General features: G+C 31.5%; 2 protein-coding genes across 2 annotated transcripts; both read right to left on the reverse strand.

Moving 5' to 3' along the window:
* Positions 1–396: 396 nt before the first annotated feature.
* Positions 397–4,212, reverse strand: LOC134709497 (uncharacterized). Its single transcript, XM_063569657.1, has 4 exons — positions 4,149–4,212; positions 2,343–2,776; positions 1,922–1,936; positions 397–1,221 (listed from the first exon to the last, which is right to left on the reverse strand). Exons 2-4 carry the CDS (start codon positions 2,766–2,768, stop codon positions 1,210–1,212), a joined length of 453 nt encoding a protein of 150 aa, XP_063425727.1. The 5' UTR covers positions 2,769–2,776; positions 4,149–4,212; the 3' UTR covers positions 397–1,209.
* Positions 4,213–10,475: 6,263 nt separating this feature from the next.
* LOC134709498 (N66 matrix protein-like) lies at positions 10,476–12,835 on the reverse strand. Its single transcript, XM_063569658.1, has 4 exons — positions 12,749–12,835; positions 11,254–11,948; positions 10,916–10,936; positions 10,476–10,581 (listed from the first exon to the last, which is right to left on the reverse strand). The coding sequence occupies exons 2-4, from the start codon at positions 11,938–11,940 to the stop codon at positions 10,570–10,572; spliced, it is 720 nt and encodes a 239-aa protein (XP_063425728.1). The 5' UTR covers positions 11,941–11,948; positions 12,749–12,835; the 3' UTR covers positions 10,476–10,569.
* Positions 12,836–18,830: the final 5,995 nt, after the last annotated feature.

Here is an 18,830-nt window from a genome sequence, read left to right on the forward strand (position 1 = left end):
AAAAAAAAAACTATGCAAGATAGTAAGATTGTGATTTGGTACACCATACGTGCGTTACGTTAACACAAGACTTCACAGTGACACAAATATCAAATCAGTTAGAATTCAAATTCAAATGATTATTTGAATACCTCGGAAAACATAAAACATCTTAGTCTGTATAATTTTATGTCAGAGGAAGGACACACTTTAGTATTTATCAATTATTCAACATCATATTAACAGTTAATACAACAGGATTCAACGATCAATGCTATTTCATCTAAACATAAAAGAGGTGTCTTTTTGGCTAAATATACCCTCTGCAATGAAATTTACCAAATGGTTGTGAAAACTCATTAAAGATACCAACTTTATAATTTGGTTTGCAAGACGCACTTTTTTTAAATGAGACTCATCCGTGGTGCTCAAAGCAAACAGTTAAAATGCCAAATCACATACAAAGACAAAAAAGCATTTTAAAACAACAAAAATTCGAAAAGTATCTAAGACTGCGGTTAGAAAAGCCTTATTGTTCGAATGATTCAACATTTTATACAAGTAATACGAGCAGGTCAGGGACATAATGAAACCCGAAAAACGTTTGATGAACATATGTTGGAATGTGAACTATACGAAATAGTTGAACTGTTTTAAGTAAACTGAAAATTTAGATTGTGGCTTTGACACAACAATTTTAATCGTTTATCCTCATGGTCTTGCTGAATTTGTTTATGCAATTAAAATTTCATTGAATTGGTACCAGTGTCACTATGATTTTGATTCTACAAAAAATAAAAGTATATACCACATAATCTTCATACATAACCATTAATACCTGACACCAAGATCAACACTTTTGATATTTTACGAATTTTCAGATCAACACAAATCACATTAAGACGACTCAACGAAAATACTTAAGACCTGATGTACTGATCTATGAGTATTGGAAGATACACCACGAATAAATATATCGTACGTCTCAGGTTAAAATTGCCATCAGTACACAACCAGTTGATTTAGGTGAAAGTCATCATCAACAGTTTCAGAAAGAAAAAAAATTGTGCAATGCAAAAATATAAGTAACGACAGCTAGTTCAAACTATAAATGTATTTATAAGAAAATACAAATTTTTATTAACAAAAATAGATTAAACAAATACACATATTTAATGTCAATATGACCACACATGAGTTGTTGAAATTCTGGTTGCATCTGATTGAGTCTTAGTAACCACCCTAAAACAATAAAACGTATGTCATATCATAAAGCTAAAGGTCGGAAAGATAAAGTGTACAATTTACTTTGTGTCCTACTATCAAACTATAAAAATATTGTATATATACAGTATTAACAAATATAACGAATTTTTAAATAAATTCCAGAACGCTTGACTGTAGTCCTATTTTAGACTTGTATATAATAAGGCCGTTAGTTTTCTCGTTTGAATTGTTTTACATTGACTTATCGGGGCCTTTTATAGCTGACTATGTGGAATGGGCTTTGCTCATTGTTGAAGGCCGTACGGTGACCTATAGTTATTAATGTCTGTGTTGTTTTGGTCTCTTGTTGACAGCTATCACATTGGCAATCATACCACATCTTCTTTTTTATATTGTATATAAACGGTTGATAGCTACCTGTATTTCATTAACGTTTCGTTTTCTGTTGCTACATACTCGATCATCGTTGATATTAGAAGTTAAGCGAAGTATTAAACACTTTAGTATTTCTATTGTGTGTCTGTTTGTCTGTTTGTCTGTTTGTCTTCTTTCATTTCTAGCCAGGCATTGTCAGTTTATTTTCGATTAATGAGTTTGACTGCCTCTCTGGTATCTTTTGTCCCTCTTTCGTTAGTAATATGTTAATGATTTCTAAAATAGAATAGGCAGGGTAAGGGAAAGCATTAATGACAAAATTAGCAACATGTATACTTACTTTTGGTCCGTATGACTAAAAGGAAATAAAAACAATTATTTAATCTTAATATTGAGACTAATGTCAAGCTAGTCAAAATACATTTTTTATTCAGAGATATTGAAATGAGTTCACTTAACATGAAAAAAAATCATTCATTTTGTTGAAAGAAATACACTAGATGAATTATAACGCTAGCTTCGTGTTTTATATTAACCCCCATACCTTTACTCACAATGACATAATTTAATTTAACCTAGTAACAAGAATTAAAAGATCAAATTATTGCTGAGTAAGCACACTTAATGATCAATGTCTTACTGAATTTCCACACTAAAAGATCAAAGTCTTACTGAGTTAGCACAATTAATAATTAAAAACTTTCTTTGGTATTGTATAAAGTGAAACTATAAAATAATGAGTGTTGTGCGTAAGAACTTACTCGGCTTCCGTATGATTTTCTGCCTCTGTTGCCATTATATCCATTTCCATTGCCTCCATTTCCATTATAACCAGTTTGGTACTCATTCTGATAATCGAGACCTCCACCACCATTGTATCCGTTACCGCCATTATATCCATTACCACCATTGTAACCATTACTACCGCCGTTGTATCCATTTCCGCCATTATATTCATTTATTCCATTATATCCGTTACCGCCACCACTGTATCCGCTACCGCCATTATATCCATTACCACCACGATATCCATTACCGCCACGATATCCATTTCCACCACTGTATCCATTTCTGCCATTGTTTCCATTACGACCATTATATCCATTGTACCCATTTCGTCTAGATCTTCCAGCATGTACCAATACCAATGCGCAAATGCACATACACAAGTAACCAATCAATTGCATTTTCGACACTGAAAATCATGATATCAATCATTTAAGGTGTCCAGGATTAAGTTGTTATTAAGGATTTAATTCGTTATAATGATTTCGCATACATTTTTTTGTACCTAAGCAGACTGTTGGATTAAATACGTCCGATCTCAAGCTAAATTTATATGCATGATTTTTAATATTCGAGATAAAATATATTATCTGCTATCACTAATTATGTGATAAAGAATTTTTTACCTTATCACAAGGTAATCAATCATATCCACAGACAATTATCACCAAGTTCCTTTTCTTTGTTTCATTTAGGGGTCAAAATAAAAAAAATGAAAATGGAATATTGAAAAGAGTCCTAATTGTTTCAATAAAATTTTGACATCAATTTTTAACCTGACATTCATTAAATAAAAGTTCATTCAGCACTATACATTGCTCTTGATTACATTTACAAAATAAAAAGCCATCATGCAAATCTTACTTTCAAATTTATTGATGTTCGTGTTGTTTATTCTTTAGTTTTCTATGTTGTGTCATGTGTACTATTGTTTGTTTGTCTTTTTCCTTTTTAGCCATGGCGTTGTAAGCTCATTTTCGATTTATGAATTTGACTGTCCCTCTTTTATCTTTCGTCCCTTTTTTACCAAACAGAATATGAGATTAAAGATACTATGAGTATCGAAAGAAAAAGGTCTGCTTCCGTATCTTGATCTTTCCTCGGTATTGAAACAGATGGACTCTTTGACTAACATGATGTTTCGATTTTCCATTTGTGAAGTTCCCAGTTATCAGCAGCTAGACACTATCTGCTCCAGTTACTTTTTTCAGTTAATTCTTTACGCTGGTACAAGTTAAAACTATTCGGGCTTCTTTAACAGGGGAGTGCTTTTTACGCAAAAAACTAATCAGACAAAGTCATGAGGTTGAATGAGTAAAATCGACACCACAAAGGTAAAACGAGTACCATCAAGAATAAGTTGACCGATACGATGCGGCACATGTGAAATTTTAGATCTAGAGAAACTAGTAAAAATTAAAATAAAAAAATACCGAACTTATTTTAAAATTTGGTTTCAAGCTCCTAATGCAGTTCTCTCGGCAAATAATTAAAAAAAAAAAGACAATATGCATTTGATTATATTTGCCGATTTTATTTAAATTCGCTTTTAATCAACATGTACATGCATTAACAAATGATTGGCATTGTATTCGGTTCTCTAGTTATGTACGCTGAAGAAGTATTTAAAAGTCATGTTGGTTTCGTTCATTTTCAGTTATACTAATATTAAACTGTAGAGTGAATAGATAAAGGAATATTTGTGGAAAAGCATCGTGTATCCTCTTCTTCTCATCTAAATCAGTAACAATAGTAAAAGAACGAAAAAATATATTTCTTACCTTTAACTTGGTTACAGGATAACAATAAATAAGTCACGATGCTTGATTCCTGTAAACATCTCCCTTTATATACCATTGTTTGAACTAATTATAATATTATATAAAGTCAACACCAGAAAAACATATCAATCTTTAAATTAATTATTTTATGTTTTTAAAGTTTAATCAGTTTGATTTGATAAAAAGTTATCAATCTTAATTTATAATCAAATTAAAAAGTGAATAAGCAAAAGCCCCCAATAGTATTATTTTTAGAATTTGGATCAAAACAAAATTGGAATACATTATTTTCCTTACAGTTCGGTTGACCTTATTGTGTCCCGAATAACATCATTATCTGCTGCTTTCCGCCATGCACATCGAATAGTATCCAACCAATGGAGTGTTCTTACCGAAATGCGTTTTACTTTCATTCGTGATTGACACATTTCGACTTTATTATATAATTATTTTTCAATGTAAGGGTGCATTCCTGATTGTTTTGTATGGATTTTACGTTATTTGTGGTTAATATCTAATGATTTGATCTATCACTGTTTACATAATTTTGCTACTTTTACATATCTTAAGTAACTCCATGCGAATACAAAATATTAAAGTATAAAACGGGGGATGAAAGATACCAGGGGTACAGTCAAACGCATAGATTGAAAATTTAAAGACAACGCCAGGGCTTAAAATAAAAAGACAAACAGACAAATAATAGTACAGAAGACACACCATAGAAAACAAAATACCAAGCAGCACGAAACCCACCAAACACTGGGGTGATCTCAGGTGCTCCGGAAGGGTAGTCAGATATGAAAGAGAGACAAAAACACTAAAAGAATATTCGAACTCACAAGTCGATGAGAAACTGATAACGTCAAGGGCAACAACAAAATACGACTAAACGACAAACAACAGTATAAAAAACAAGGGAAAGTTAGGACTGAACACACTAACTTTACCAAAAGAAACAGGAGTAATCTCAGGGTCACTGTATAAATCCTTTCCTAATCAAAATTATTAAACCTACACCCTCACTTACCTATTTTTATTCATATAATGTAACGTATCTTAAAGCTGTGAACTTTGTCAAAGTAAGTTCAATTGTTTTATTTTTAATTATTATCCTTCTTCAATTGACAAATTTTCTGAGTTTATACAAACACTCGGAAATTATTGTTTTATAAGGATATCAATGCATATGAGTTTATATAATAACAGCTTTTTTTCTTTAGAGTTTCAGGTTTGAATAAATTACTTTAAAACTAATTACTTTACAACTTATATACTTTTTGAAATTTCTTCTATAATAATGTAAACTTTACCTTTAAATGAACATCAAATATATTTCAAGGAATTTTTACATTGTGTCCATTTCATTATTCTTTCCCTGCAATCAGTATCAGGACAAGATGCCAACATCAGTGTCCCTGTGGGTGTGTCCTGGTTTTCGAAGGTATGATAAAGTTTCAACATTCAACCAAACTTTCAAACCAAAAATTGCACTTAACATAATGTGATGAGTTTCAAAATAACAACACCATACGAAGGGTAAAGGAAACATAAACGCCCAAAAATATCAATAGGAACTTCATAAAATGTGTTTCTTTTATTTCTTTGTTTGTTTAAAATTGCACATGGATTTATTTAAAAAACTACGAAAGAACAAAATTTTCATGCAGTGCCGTCATCTTCTATTATGTTTATCTAAAGTCTGTTTCACTAGATATTTTTATTCTAGCAACTTTAATCTGATCGAAACTTTTCTGAGTTTGAATATAAACTGTGATTCATTCAAGACGGGAACAAGTCTGCTATTCAAAAGTAAAATCACAAAAATACTGAACTCCGAGGAAAAATCAAACAGGAAAGTTGCATTGTTTTGTATGTTATTTTTAAAATTTCAAGTTTTCTATGTTGTCCATTTAGAATATGTAATAATCATGTTTACAAAATTGTCATGTATGATTATGTCTTTGTTTATCCCTAACAGTTTGTCCTTCTTGATTTATTAAGTGTTGTTTTCATTTTTTACAGCACTGTATCGATATCTCTACTAGCGGATTTTTACTAAGTACTAGGTCACTAGTCAGTATTTCAGTTTTATAACTAACATTTTCTTAAATTGTCCGTTTATAAATTTGAAAATCATAAAGAAAATGAAGTTTCAACTCCCTCAGGCAAAGTTGACCTTAGTTGGATTTGACTATTTTGTTTTGTCTTATATTTGAGTGTGAATTCACATTACTATAAGACGTGTCACGGCACTTTTTCATCCCAAATTCTTGTATTTTGTTTTGATATTATATTTGTTATTCTCATTGAATTTTGTCTACTGCTTAGTCCGTTTGTGTAAGCGTTACATTTTAATGTTTTGTCCTTGTTCTCCTCTTATATTTAATGCGTTTCCCTCAGTTTTAGTTTGTTACCCCAATTTAGTTTTTTGTCCAGAGATTTACGAGTTTTGAACAGCGTTATACTACTGTTGCCTTTATTTAAAGAACTTTTGGTCATATAGCTCGTCAACTGTCTTTTGGGTTCTTATAAATCCTTGGATTTAAAATATATAACTTTGAGTGTTCCTGATAAATTCAGTACAGCGCGTTGTACGCACTTATTTTATAACGATGTTTTTTTCTTCTCTTTTTTCGACAACAGGATTATGCATGCCTATGTTTATTTGGAAAATAATTTGTTGGATCTTGTTTAAAATTAAGTTTGATGTACTATAACTAAAAAAAGTGTTGCAAAGTTTCTTTCTTGTTTTCATTCTGATAAATATTTCATATACCTTATGATAGTGTCTTTTTACAAGGTTTCAAAATGTGCAAACAGTCTGTTTCTATAAAGTAACCCCTCTCTCTCTCCTAGTAAATAAACTCATCATAGATACCAGGACTACGTTTTGTATATACGTCAGACGCGCATTTCGTCTTCATCAGACTCATCAGTGACACTCGAATCCAAAAAAGTTATAAAGGCCAAATAAAGTACGAAGTTGAAGAGCATTCAGGATTAAAGTTCCTTAAAGTTTTGCAAAATACAGTTAAGATAATCTTTGTACTTGTAAAAAGGCAAATTATGGAAGTATTATTCTGTCAATATAAATTTTAATGATTTAATAAAAAATTAAATAGCTGCATTTAGATGATTTTACTTATAAAATGCGCGCAAATGTAATAAAAAAAGAGGGACAAAAGATACCAGAGGTATCTAATGATTTGATTTATCACATTGTACATAATTTTGCTACTTTAAATATCTAAAGTTATTCCATGCAAATACAAAATATTAAAGTATAAAAAGGGGTACGAAAGATACCAGAGGGACAGTCAAACTCATAGATTGAAAATAAATAGACAACGCCAGGGCTAAAAATAAAAAAGACAAACAGACAAATAAAAGTACAAAAGACACAACATAGAAAACTAAAGACATAGCTACACGAACCCTACCAAAAACTGGGGATGAACTCAGATGATCCGGAAGCGTGAGCAGATCCTGCCCCACATGTTGCACCCATCGTGTTGCTTATTTTATTACAAATCCGGTAAATAATCTTATTCGATAAGTCACATTTGTGAAAAGGAAAGGGTATTGTAGTTACGACATAAGGAAAATATCCGATATCATCTGTGAAACTGTTTTTCCATAATGGTCAAATAACTCGTGGCGTCCGTAAAATGTACAAAGGGATGTTAAATTTTAAAGGATTTAAAACATGTCCCGGAACATAATTCTAACAAAATAGTATCACAAATGTGTGCTTTTGTTGAAAATAATAAATTAAAATAACACGTCCGTTTGACCCGCTCCTTTTGATTTACCACTATTATGAGCAACGCTCAAATTTAAACATTTCAAAGTCAAGGATGACTACGGGTTCAAACATGAAGAGCTTTATTACCGAAAGAGCATAAAAATATTATAAAATTTATTGAATATGCCGGATTGAGGTGAATCTTAGTGTCGTAATAATTTCTTTATTCATCAACATAGAAATTAAAAACCCCTTAATACTTTATTTGTGATATTTATCCCTATGGCTAACAGTCCAATAGCAGTGGTGTTGACCCAGTTCTTTGAAATGAAAATAACGGATAGAGTAATTTAGTGCGTTCGAAGCCCTTTTCTCGATTGAATTTCGCCATGACCGCTCAAAGCAAAACATTTGAAAGCTGAAAAAAATGTTTAAGACATCCACAATATATGAAGAGCTATGTGACAAAACATTATGAATTGATCATGTCAATACCTTTATTTGAAATAGTAAAACTCACGTTAATACCGAACCCTAAGGAAAAATTCAAACATAAAGTCCTTTATCAAATGACAAAATCAAAAGCTCAAACACATCAAACAAATGGATAACAATTGTCATATTCAGGCATTTTGTAGAATATTTTGGATTACACCTGGTTTTATAGCTATACTGCTAAACCTCTCACTTGTAAGACAGTCGCATAAAATTCCATTATATTGACAACTATGTGTGAAAAACAAACAGACACAATAGGTAAAAATGTCGAAATAGGGCTACAACAGTCATTTTTGTGTTAGAATCCTAATCACTATAAAATCAAACAAATATATAACAAGAAAAACAGAAGGGCATATAGACTAAGCACATCAGCAAACATGAGCGACAAAAAGACAAAAATTTACCGAAGCATTTAAACACAACGACAGAACGTACCAGTACCGAGCCACGTCAAATGGATATCACAAATAAAACCACAAATAGTGAAAGTAATATTCAAAAGACACAAATAAAAGAATCCTATAATATGTGAATAAGATGACAAATAATGTAGTACCCAGAATCTACTACTAGTAAATAAAAATATCACTTTAGTGTGTCTAAATTGCTTTTCTGGATTCAGCTTCATTAGTTACTCAATCATCTGAAAGCCAATGATGACTAAGACTAAAACATACTACGAACTATACGACAAAAAGGGAACTAAAATAGAAACAGTAGAAATGGAAATGTAATAATAAAAAAAGGTCAAATCCCCATGTTAACCTAACTTTTACTTAATTCGCCTTAAGTCATCTTCGCCTGGGGGAAGTCAGGACTTTTTTTTTAGTTTCTTTGACTAAATCAACAAAGAAAGAAGAAAAGCTTGCTAATTTGATGTCAATACAGAGGTACTGCCTTTCCAATTATTTGAATTTTCTCGGGAACTAACAGTCCGTCAGAAGAAGTATCTACCCAGTGCTAGTAAATGAAAAATACACTTGATTAACTTCAGCGTTTTAAGCGCTTTTCTAGATTCAAAGTACAAGTATCATTATCATCGAATGAAACATAGTAAGTTAACAGTTTCAAAGATGGAATCGTGTAGAATGAATTATTTGCAAGAACGTGGATATGTGAACATGATGAATGTTATTTAAGTTGACTTATAGGTCCTTCAGGCTGGATGTATTTATATCCCTCGTATATCATATCTTTGTAACTTAAACATATAGCACATGTCACTTTAAGATGATTTAATTACTACTTACTTATTTTTTAGGATAAAACCAATTAAGAAAAAGATAATATTGTATGATTGTTGATGACCTAATTGCTGGGTTGAGGTGCATCTGTACATGGTGTGACAGTAATGTTTCCAACAATGAGCAAATCCCACACCAAATAGTCAGCTAAAACAACTGACATAACATGACATCAATTCAAACATAAAAACCAACATCCTGATTTTAGACGACACAGAACTATTATAAATACTACAGACAGCAACCAACAACAACTATTGAATAACAGGTCAATCCCATATGACATGCACTTATATCATAATGCGTAGTTGTTTGCGATATTTCAACCCTTCCCTGAACGTGGACCTTGATATAATTATAACACACAGTAAACATCAGTTTGAAATAACTTGACCCATCAGCTATAGGCTCGAACCATAGACACAACTAACACCAAGACGAAACATGATGTGTCGATCTTAGAGTTTTTGCAGTTACTGAAAGATAGTTGAAAACTAATAGCAACTGACAAATAAATTATGTTCCCGAAAAATTCAGCCAGTAAGCATCTGACGTGCGTAGTGTAAAGACGTCAGCATATTTATAGAACTAGACCGGCCTTATTATGTACAATGTCAAATAGTAAGTACATAAAAATCGACAGGATGTAAGACCATAATCCGTCATCCTCCGAGTCAATGTACATACCAATACACGTTTAGTCATGTTGTGAGTTTTCATGAACATTTTTGCCAGTTTTGCTAAGCAAGAGTTTTTCATTAAAAGCCATTGGCATGTGGTAGAATGGGGGGGGGGGGGGTATATATATATAGATAAAACATATAACAAAGTATATAACGATGCAAAATTTATTATAATATGTACAGAAATTTCAAAAGAACCAGAAATAATTCGTTGAAGATCAAGTCTCATGTTGTTGACATGTTCTTTAATAACCACCCTAAAACAAAAGAAAAAGAATCATAAAATAGGGAAAGGTATAATGCCATGGTGTATGATGTAAAAACCAAGTTTTTTTTAATCTTCATAAATTATCCGTCATAATTTTTTTAACCTGTTCAATTTCTGATTTTCCTTAATAATGTATAAGTCCTACAACTCCCGTTTTCATATAACATGATAATTTTGTAAGTTTGTGTTTTATATTTTTTGGCTATTTTTCCATTGGTTTTTTGTTTTTTCTTATTTATTAAGAATATCAAAGATCACAAGATGTCACAGATACAAAAATTCAGACAAAAACGGTACAATAAATAAAGATAAGCTTTACTTACTTTTCGGTCTTTTCCGTATGACTAAAAACAAAACAAAAACATATCTTTTATAATTGTTAATGTCGTCTAATTTACTACGTAAAAAACTCATGCAAGAAAAGAATTACATAAAAAGATCAAATTAGTTTGTCAACAGGATTATCAAATTTATAATACATGTTACAATTTTAGTATTTAATTATATGAGCTAAAATTGGTAGCGATATTATCATTCGAATCATTCTATTGACTCTTATATAAATAAACTCATCATAGATACCAGGACTAAATTTTGTATATACGCCAGACGCGCAATTCGTCTACAAAAATGACCTAATGGAGGTAAGGAAAAAACTTACTTTTTTGCCATATGATTTTCCATTTCCGTTACCATTATAACCATCTCCGTCGCCATTATAACCATCTCCGTTGCCATTGTAACCATCTCCGTTGCCATTGTAACCATTTCCGTTGTTGCCATTGTAACCATTTCCGTTGTTGCCATTGTAACCATTTCCGTTGTTGCCATTGTAACCATTTCCGTTTCCACTGTAACCATTTCCTCCGTTTCCACTGTAACCGTTTCCAATGTCAGTATCGATTGGTGCAAGGTCAAGATATTCCCCACCTGCACCATTGCCACCGGTATATCCGCCTGCTGCACCATTACCTCCAGTATATCCGCGATTACCACCAGTATAGCCATTACCACCAGTATATCCACGATTACCCCCGGTATAGCCATTACCACCAGTATATCCACGATTACCGCCTGTATAGCCATTTCCACCAGTGTATCCGTTACCGCCTTTACCACCATTACCGCCAGTATAGCCACCACCATTACCGCCATTACCGCCACTGTATCCATTACCGCCGGTGTAGCCATTACCACCACGGTATCCATTGCCGCCATTGTAACCGTTTCCACCTGTGTATCCTACGTTACCATTGTATCCATTTTTTCTATTGTACTTGCGTTTTCCAGCTGCCTGTACTAACACAAGTGCGCAGGTACACAAAAGAACAAAACTAGTTGACCACATTTTCGGTACTGAAGAAAAAAGGCAAATTGACAACTATTCTCACAATTTCTATTCGTCAGTGTTCGGAATAAAGTTTACAATATTAAAAATGAAAATCATCAAGATTTGTTATAAGGAGTTGGCAATAAAAAAAACAAAGTCATCTTATCAAATTGAATGTCTCTTTGGTATCTTTCGCCTCTTTTTGACTTATTTTCTTTTTTCAATCTAATAAAACATACTTTTTAAATGAAAACATATCACATATATAACGTTAGTTCAGTCTTATTTTCTAGTTAATCATTTATTTTTATATTCTAACGCCTTTTATTAGTTTATTTAATTTTGTTCTACATTGCATATATGCTTTTCAATGTTCGACCGCTGAAATAACCTTTTTCAATAAAATTCTTGCAACACTAGTTATTTGCATCGTATCGGTATACTGTTTGTTTTAGGCATTTTCGATAAGGACTTTTAAATGTAGTAAGAATAGCACAAGACAAAATGTTTGCAGTATTATAATTTGTAATTGTTTCAACACATTAGTATCTATAAGTTTTTCCCCTTAATTTGTAAGGCGAACGATAACGACATCGCACGGACAACGAAAAATTTTTGAAAAGATAAAAAATGCTGTTGAATTCTTGTAGTTGTTACTAGTATCTAAATGAAGGTTCCATTAAAAAGAATTATTCTATTTGAAAATAAAATCAAAATCAATTAATCAATAAATTTAGGCAAATAATTTATTTTAATATAACGAAAAAGAAAATCGAAATGTCTTCGTAATATAATCTATAAAAAAATTATAAAGTATTTAACTTACCTTTTCTATGGCGATAGGACTGCAATGGATGAAACCCGATACTTACTAAAAAAATGCACTCCCTATTTATACCACAATTCGTTCTTATTATAATATCATAAACATTCCATGCCACGTTATAGTTATCAATCAACAAATTTAATTACTGCATGTTTCTGAAATTTAATAAGTTGAAAAAATATAAATCATAATATGCAAAATTTATTTTTAGAAAAATAGGTGAATTATCGAAAGTCCCAGGTTTTTTTTATTTGCTGTCTATGCAAAATCAACACATATACCTAGAAATGAAAAAGGTTGTAAAAAACTATGGTTAAAATTGTAGATGTCACTAGTTGATTTGGTTGACCAGTTAACTTAATTCGAATATTCAGGTGAATTGTTGAAAAATAGTATAGACATAACGTTAATATAACAAATATTCATTTAATTAAGTGGATTTAATTGTCTGTATAAAGCAGATGCATATATAAATGCATTAAACACTTTTTATCTATAAAATGCAAGAGTGATTTGATAAATATGCGAAACGCTAATGTAGGTTCTACACTATGGATCAATGTTATCAAATGATCAAAGTTTAATATCTACTGCTAATAGTATTATAAGGTAGATGGACGTTCAAAGTGATATGGAAATAAGGAAATGCCTATACCAAGTCAGGAATATGACAGTTGTTGTCCATTCGTTTCATGTGTTTGAGCTTTTGATTTTCCTATTTGATAAGGGACTTTCCGATTTGAATTTTCTTTAGAGTTCCGAATTTTTTTATTTAACTTTTTATAAAGCTTTAAATTTAACAAATAAAAGGATATTTAGAAAAAAGTTTCACTTTTAACAAAACATGAAAAAAAGAGAAACCATATCTTATATAATAATCATCAGAAAGGAATTAATGTCTGTACGTACTTATTTGCCAAACGTTTTTCATTATGCAGTGCCTTACCACGAGAACTCTCATAAAAACGTCGGCTGTCGCACAATTCAAGTGCTAGAGGAACCCCGAGATGTTAGATAGAATTTAACACACGTGGAGTTTGAATATTGTTATTTCATTCTTACGTGTTATTGATTTTTATGCAACTGGCATACACGTGAGAGGTTAAGCTAGCTATAAAACCAGGTTTAATCAATCATTTTATACATAAGAAAATGCCTGTACCAAGTCAGGAATATAAAAGTTGTTGTGCATATGTTCGGTTTGATTTTTGATTCCCCCTTTTGTTTAGGGACTTTTCGTTATTAATTGATCTCGGATTTCAGTATGTTTGTGATTTTACGTTTTGGTAAATAAATATATGCATTAATTCAATTATTTTCTCAACATTAAAGGGTGCATTTCTTTCTAGCACAAACGATGCAAACGGCTAGCCTAAGCGCGCACATGTTTTGATCATTTGTTTCTAACATAAGTTTGCAAAGTTTACATAAAAAATGCGTCTGCAGTTTGTCGTTTGTCGTTTGTTAGTAGAAACGCTACATTTGTTTCTAACTTAAACCTGATTAAACGATGTATTTGTTTCTACGTTTGTGAAAATCTGTTTACCAAGAACATGTGTATGCATTATTGAAAGTTCAAATAGGGTCAGTGAAGACTTATTAAACGATGTATTTGTTTCTAAATTTGTAGCGTTTAGAAAACAACAACAAACGCGACAAACGTTTGCAGAAGTTTGGTTAGAAAGAAATGCACTCATAATATCAAGAAACCCGTTTCATATGACTTTCATGGACACAAATCACTATCCTACTCAATGTTTTAACGTGTGTGTAGTCCACTTATTTTAACTGTATTATGTTTTTATTCAAATAATGTTACAATGTTTGATTTATAGTTCTTAAATGGCCCTACTCGTTTCTATTCGAACTTATTGTGTTCGGAGTGCAGCCATTTTTTTTAAAATTTCTATAGGAAAAGAAAAAAGTTATATAGGAAGGCTGAACACTAATTTTAAAGAAAATTCTCCCATTGATGTTGAGTTGAATGAAATAGAAATCTGGTTTTATAGATATAGGTAGATGTGGTGTGAGTGCCAATGAGACAACTCTCCAACCAAATAACGATTTAAAAAAGTAAACCATTATAGGTCAATGTATGGCCTTCAACACGGAAATTGGATCACACCGAACAACAAGCTATAAAGGGCACCAAAATTATTAGTTTTAAACCATTCAAACGAGAAAACCAATCTATATAAAAAAAAACGAGAAACGAGAAACACGTATATTGATAAACAAACGACAACTACTGTACATCAGATTCCTGACTTATGGCTATTTAAACCTCCCACTTTTATGACAGTTATTTTTGATTCCATTATATGTAGAAAGAATTTAGTAAGCAACCCACGCAGAAACACACAATAGATTAATGTTACAGCGACTCGACTCCAGACGTCAAAACTGTGCACACATACATTAAGGACATACAACACAACTGAAAAAAACCCATATAAATTAATCCTATAAGTCGCCAACAAAAAAGATTTCATATTGATAACACATTTGACAAACACGTCGTCAAAAAAGTTTTTTTGAATGAACACATATAACATAGTTAACATCCAGTCTCGATAAAGAACAAATGACATAAAATATAAACATAAGGGTAAAACGAATGTAAAAAGCACTTCAAAAAACGTCTTGCCACCGAATGGCATCCCTGTCCATGTCTGCATCAGGCATAAATAAACAAACATTAAAAGCACATGTTTGCTGTTTGAATGGAAGACCGTTACACTTCTTATACTTACTCAATCAGGTAATCAACACGTAAAAAAATAATGGGGAGCTTTCTTAATTATTGTCCAAAAATTTTGAAAGTTATTGTCAGAATTCGTATATATCAGATATAAACATACATCAAGAAAAAAAATATAAATTTGAAAAAAAAATTTTTTTTAAGAATTTTTTTTCTGCAAATATATAGAAGTCAAATGGATATCACAGAGTCCCGTTAAGGGAATAAATGGAACACTTAAAAGAAATAATATGACACGTATACTAAGCAACTAGAATCGATAACTTAAGATCATTTTGAATTATTTGCTAAGATTATCTTTAAGTTTTAGATATATACTCGATACGCACATTTGTAGGTCAATATAAAAAAGGAGATGTGGTTTGATTGCCAATAACATAATTTCCCACACGATACCAAATTACACAGAAATTAACAACTTTTAGGTCACCGCACGGCCTTCAACACTGAGCGAAGCCCATTACCCATAGTCAGCTATTAAAGGGCCCGAAATGTCAATTGTAAAACATGCAAACGAGAAAACTAACTAAGGATTGGAAAATTTATTATCTAGAAATTGAAATCGTCTTGTTTGCCATAGATTCTGGTAATAAGATGACCGCTATAGTAGAATTCGAGATATATGTGTACAAACGAGTGTAGGAAAGCGGTATATAGGGTTTCTTAAATCTTTAGTTCAAACGTATATAAACGGGATCAAATTGTTAATGGAAAGCACACAATCAATATACCTGTATATGAGATTGAAAGATCTAGCTTCTTTAATCTTTTTTTACAAGTGTCTGCGGGAACTTCGCCTCATTTCGCCTCATTTGAAAAAAAAAAAAGAAGGTTATTTGGTACTATATAGGAATGACTACTACCTAATGTAAAAGTCTACCTCTAATTTCAACAAAAATGGTGTCTATGAGAAACTCAAGCATACCAATCATGTTCATCGATGATGCATGTTTAATTTTTTGGCTATTAACAAATTATATCCAAAAACAAACAAAAATCAGCGTATGGCACCCTTTCTATAATGAAAGCATAGTATATTTATTTACGACGAATTGTCACTTTTTAAATGGGATTGTTGTGTAAAGGATAGAACATTAGAAGTTTTTGACAGAATTCATTTCATAGCAGAGAATGACGAAGATTTAAAATATTGAACGAGGTCATGCAAAACTAATGGTTTAGCCAGGATCTCATCCGTATGAAAAGTTTTTATAAGAGTGTTCACCTAATACAAATATCGGTATAATAAGATAGGTATGGTAAGTCTAGAAATTGTTTGGTGTATGAAATATACTCGGAAGTACAGCTGTTTATTAGAATGTAGGAGGATGTGATATCTATTTCAGGAGTTCGAATGCTTTAGGCTTACTTTCAGAAACTGCAACCACACGATACTGTTCAGTTTTGTTTACTTTGTGGTATGCACAACAAGAAGACAAATTACCAAGCTCCAAGGCAAAGTCCGTTATCAAATGCAAAATCCAAAGCTCAAACCGTCTAACGAATTGAAAACAACATTCATATTCATGATCTGGCACATCCATTTACATATGCAAAACAATAGCGGATAAAACCTTGGTCTAGAGATAGCGTAGCCCCTCATTTATATGACAGTCGCATAAAATTCCATTATTTAAGCAACAATGTGGGAACAACAGAAACAGATATCACAGGTATAAATGTCAAAAAAAATGTATATGTTATAACTTGTATAATGCAAAAATACAAGTTATAACATGTACAAAAGTACCTCGTACATGTTATAACCTGTACAAAATATTGCTTAAAAATGGTTTTTACTTGTACAAAATCGAAAAATAAGGATATGTTTCTATCATCGCAACAGATGTTATTGACCTCAATAATATTTTCATAACTTTTCTATTATTCCTTTATGATAGTGTGTTTTGTCCTGTTTTGCTACAGTTAATGTCCATCGGTCGGTATTAAGAAGCATTCCTAAGACTTGTTATAAGGTGTATCTTAGGACATGTCTTATGATCCTCTTATGACTATCTATGGACATATCTTTATTTCATGAATTATAATTGTGAGTGTTCACTTTGAAGGCAAAAGTAAAATAATTTTATTCTAGTTGACACTTAAAGACATAAGAGGATAGCCAGGATAGATGTGTCTACAAAACAAAATGGGAATTGAAATGGGGTATGTGTTTAAAATACCCCATGGAGCAGACAACATCCAAAGGACACAAATACATGCTTTCAAAGCAGAGGATGTATATTTTAAACATCACAATGACATTCGCCTCATGCAATGATTTTATAGTTTATAAACAAATTCAGTTATAAAGTCATGCTGAAGGCCAAAAATGTTGAAGAGTAGATCCAAAGATATTGATAATGAGGCGTGGTCCAATGAAAACTATTTCAGCTTTATCTTGCTTTTACAGAGTAAGCATATAAGACATTGTTTTAGTCTTCAGTTAGATATAGGAAGATGTGATTGTTTTAGTCTGTGCATGCTATAAAACGAGAGGGAGAAGTATTACCCAAAATTAGAAGGCAATGTTCTAAAAAATTTTGGAAGAATTTAGTTACTTGTATCTAATGTAATTGTCATTAGGAAATGACAGCTCTTAGTAGATAGTGTAACACTTATTTAAGACATGCTGGACTATATCAAACATACAATTACATGAAAACACATTTTGCCAACATAAGTCATGAAACATATATTTCTGAAACTTAGTGAGCATGGTCCTCTACAGAAAAAGACACGTTCTGGCCTATTTATTGTTGTTATTTAGGCATTGGTGAATTTAAAAGTATATTTTACTTCATTAAGATTTATCTTAAATTTTGTACAAGTTAAAACCATTTTTAAGCAATATTTTGTACAGGTTATAACATGTATGAGGTACTTTTGTACATGTTATAACTTGTAATTTTGCATTATACAAGTTATAACATGTACAATATTTTTGTACACGTTATAACCTGTACAAAATTGCAACTTGTGCACGACATATACAAATATGAAAGACAAAAAAACATGAAAATAGCACAATAACACAATGACCGGATGTATCAGGACCGAGCCAAGCCAACAAGATTTAACCAACGATAAAATAAACAGGAAAAGTAAATAATTTACAAAGACAAATAAAGAAAGCTTTTTATAAAGATTTCAACCAGTACAGATTCCCGAACAAATTCACAACAAGTAAAACTCGTAACTAACGTTAACGCTAACGTTAAAAAGCTACGATGTATAAACAAAATTGAAAAAAGAAAATCAATGGATCGTTATACAATACAACAATTAAACGAATCTGAATATAGCAGACACAATAAACCA

This window comes from Mytilus trossulus, chromosome 3 (genome assembly GCF_036588685.1).
Source record: "Mytilus trossulus isolate FHL-02 chromosome 3, PNRI_Mtr1.1.1.hap1, whole genome shotgun sequence".
Classification (NCBI taxonomy): Eukaryota; Metazoa; Mollusca; class Bivalvia; order Mytilida; family Mytilidae; genus Mytilus; species Mytilus trossulus.

Excerpts from the sequence above, each read along its gene's own strand:
- LOC134709497 (XM_063569657.1), bottom strand. The coding sequence starts at position 2,768 with ATGCAATTGATTGGTTACTTGTGTATGTGCATTTGCGCATTGGTATTG.
- LOC134709498 (XM_063569658.1), bottom strand. The coding sequence starts at position 11,940 with ATGTGGTCAACTAGTTTTGTTCTTTTGTGTACCTGCGCACTTGTGTTA. Across the intron at positions 10,937-11,253 it reads GAAAATCATATGGCAAAAAA|TCATACGGAAAAGACCGAAA; the intron begins GTAAGTTTTTTC and ends TTTTGTTTTTAG.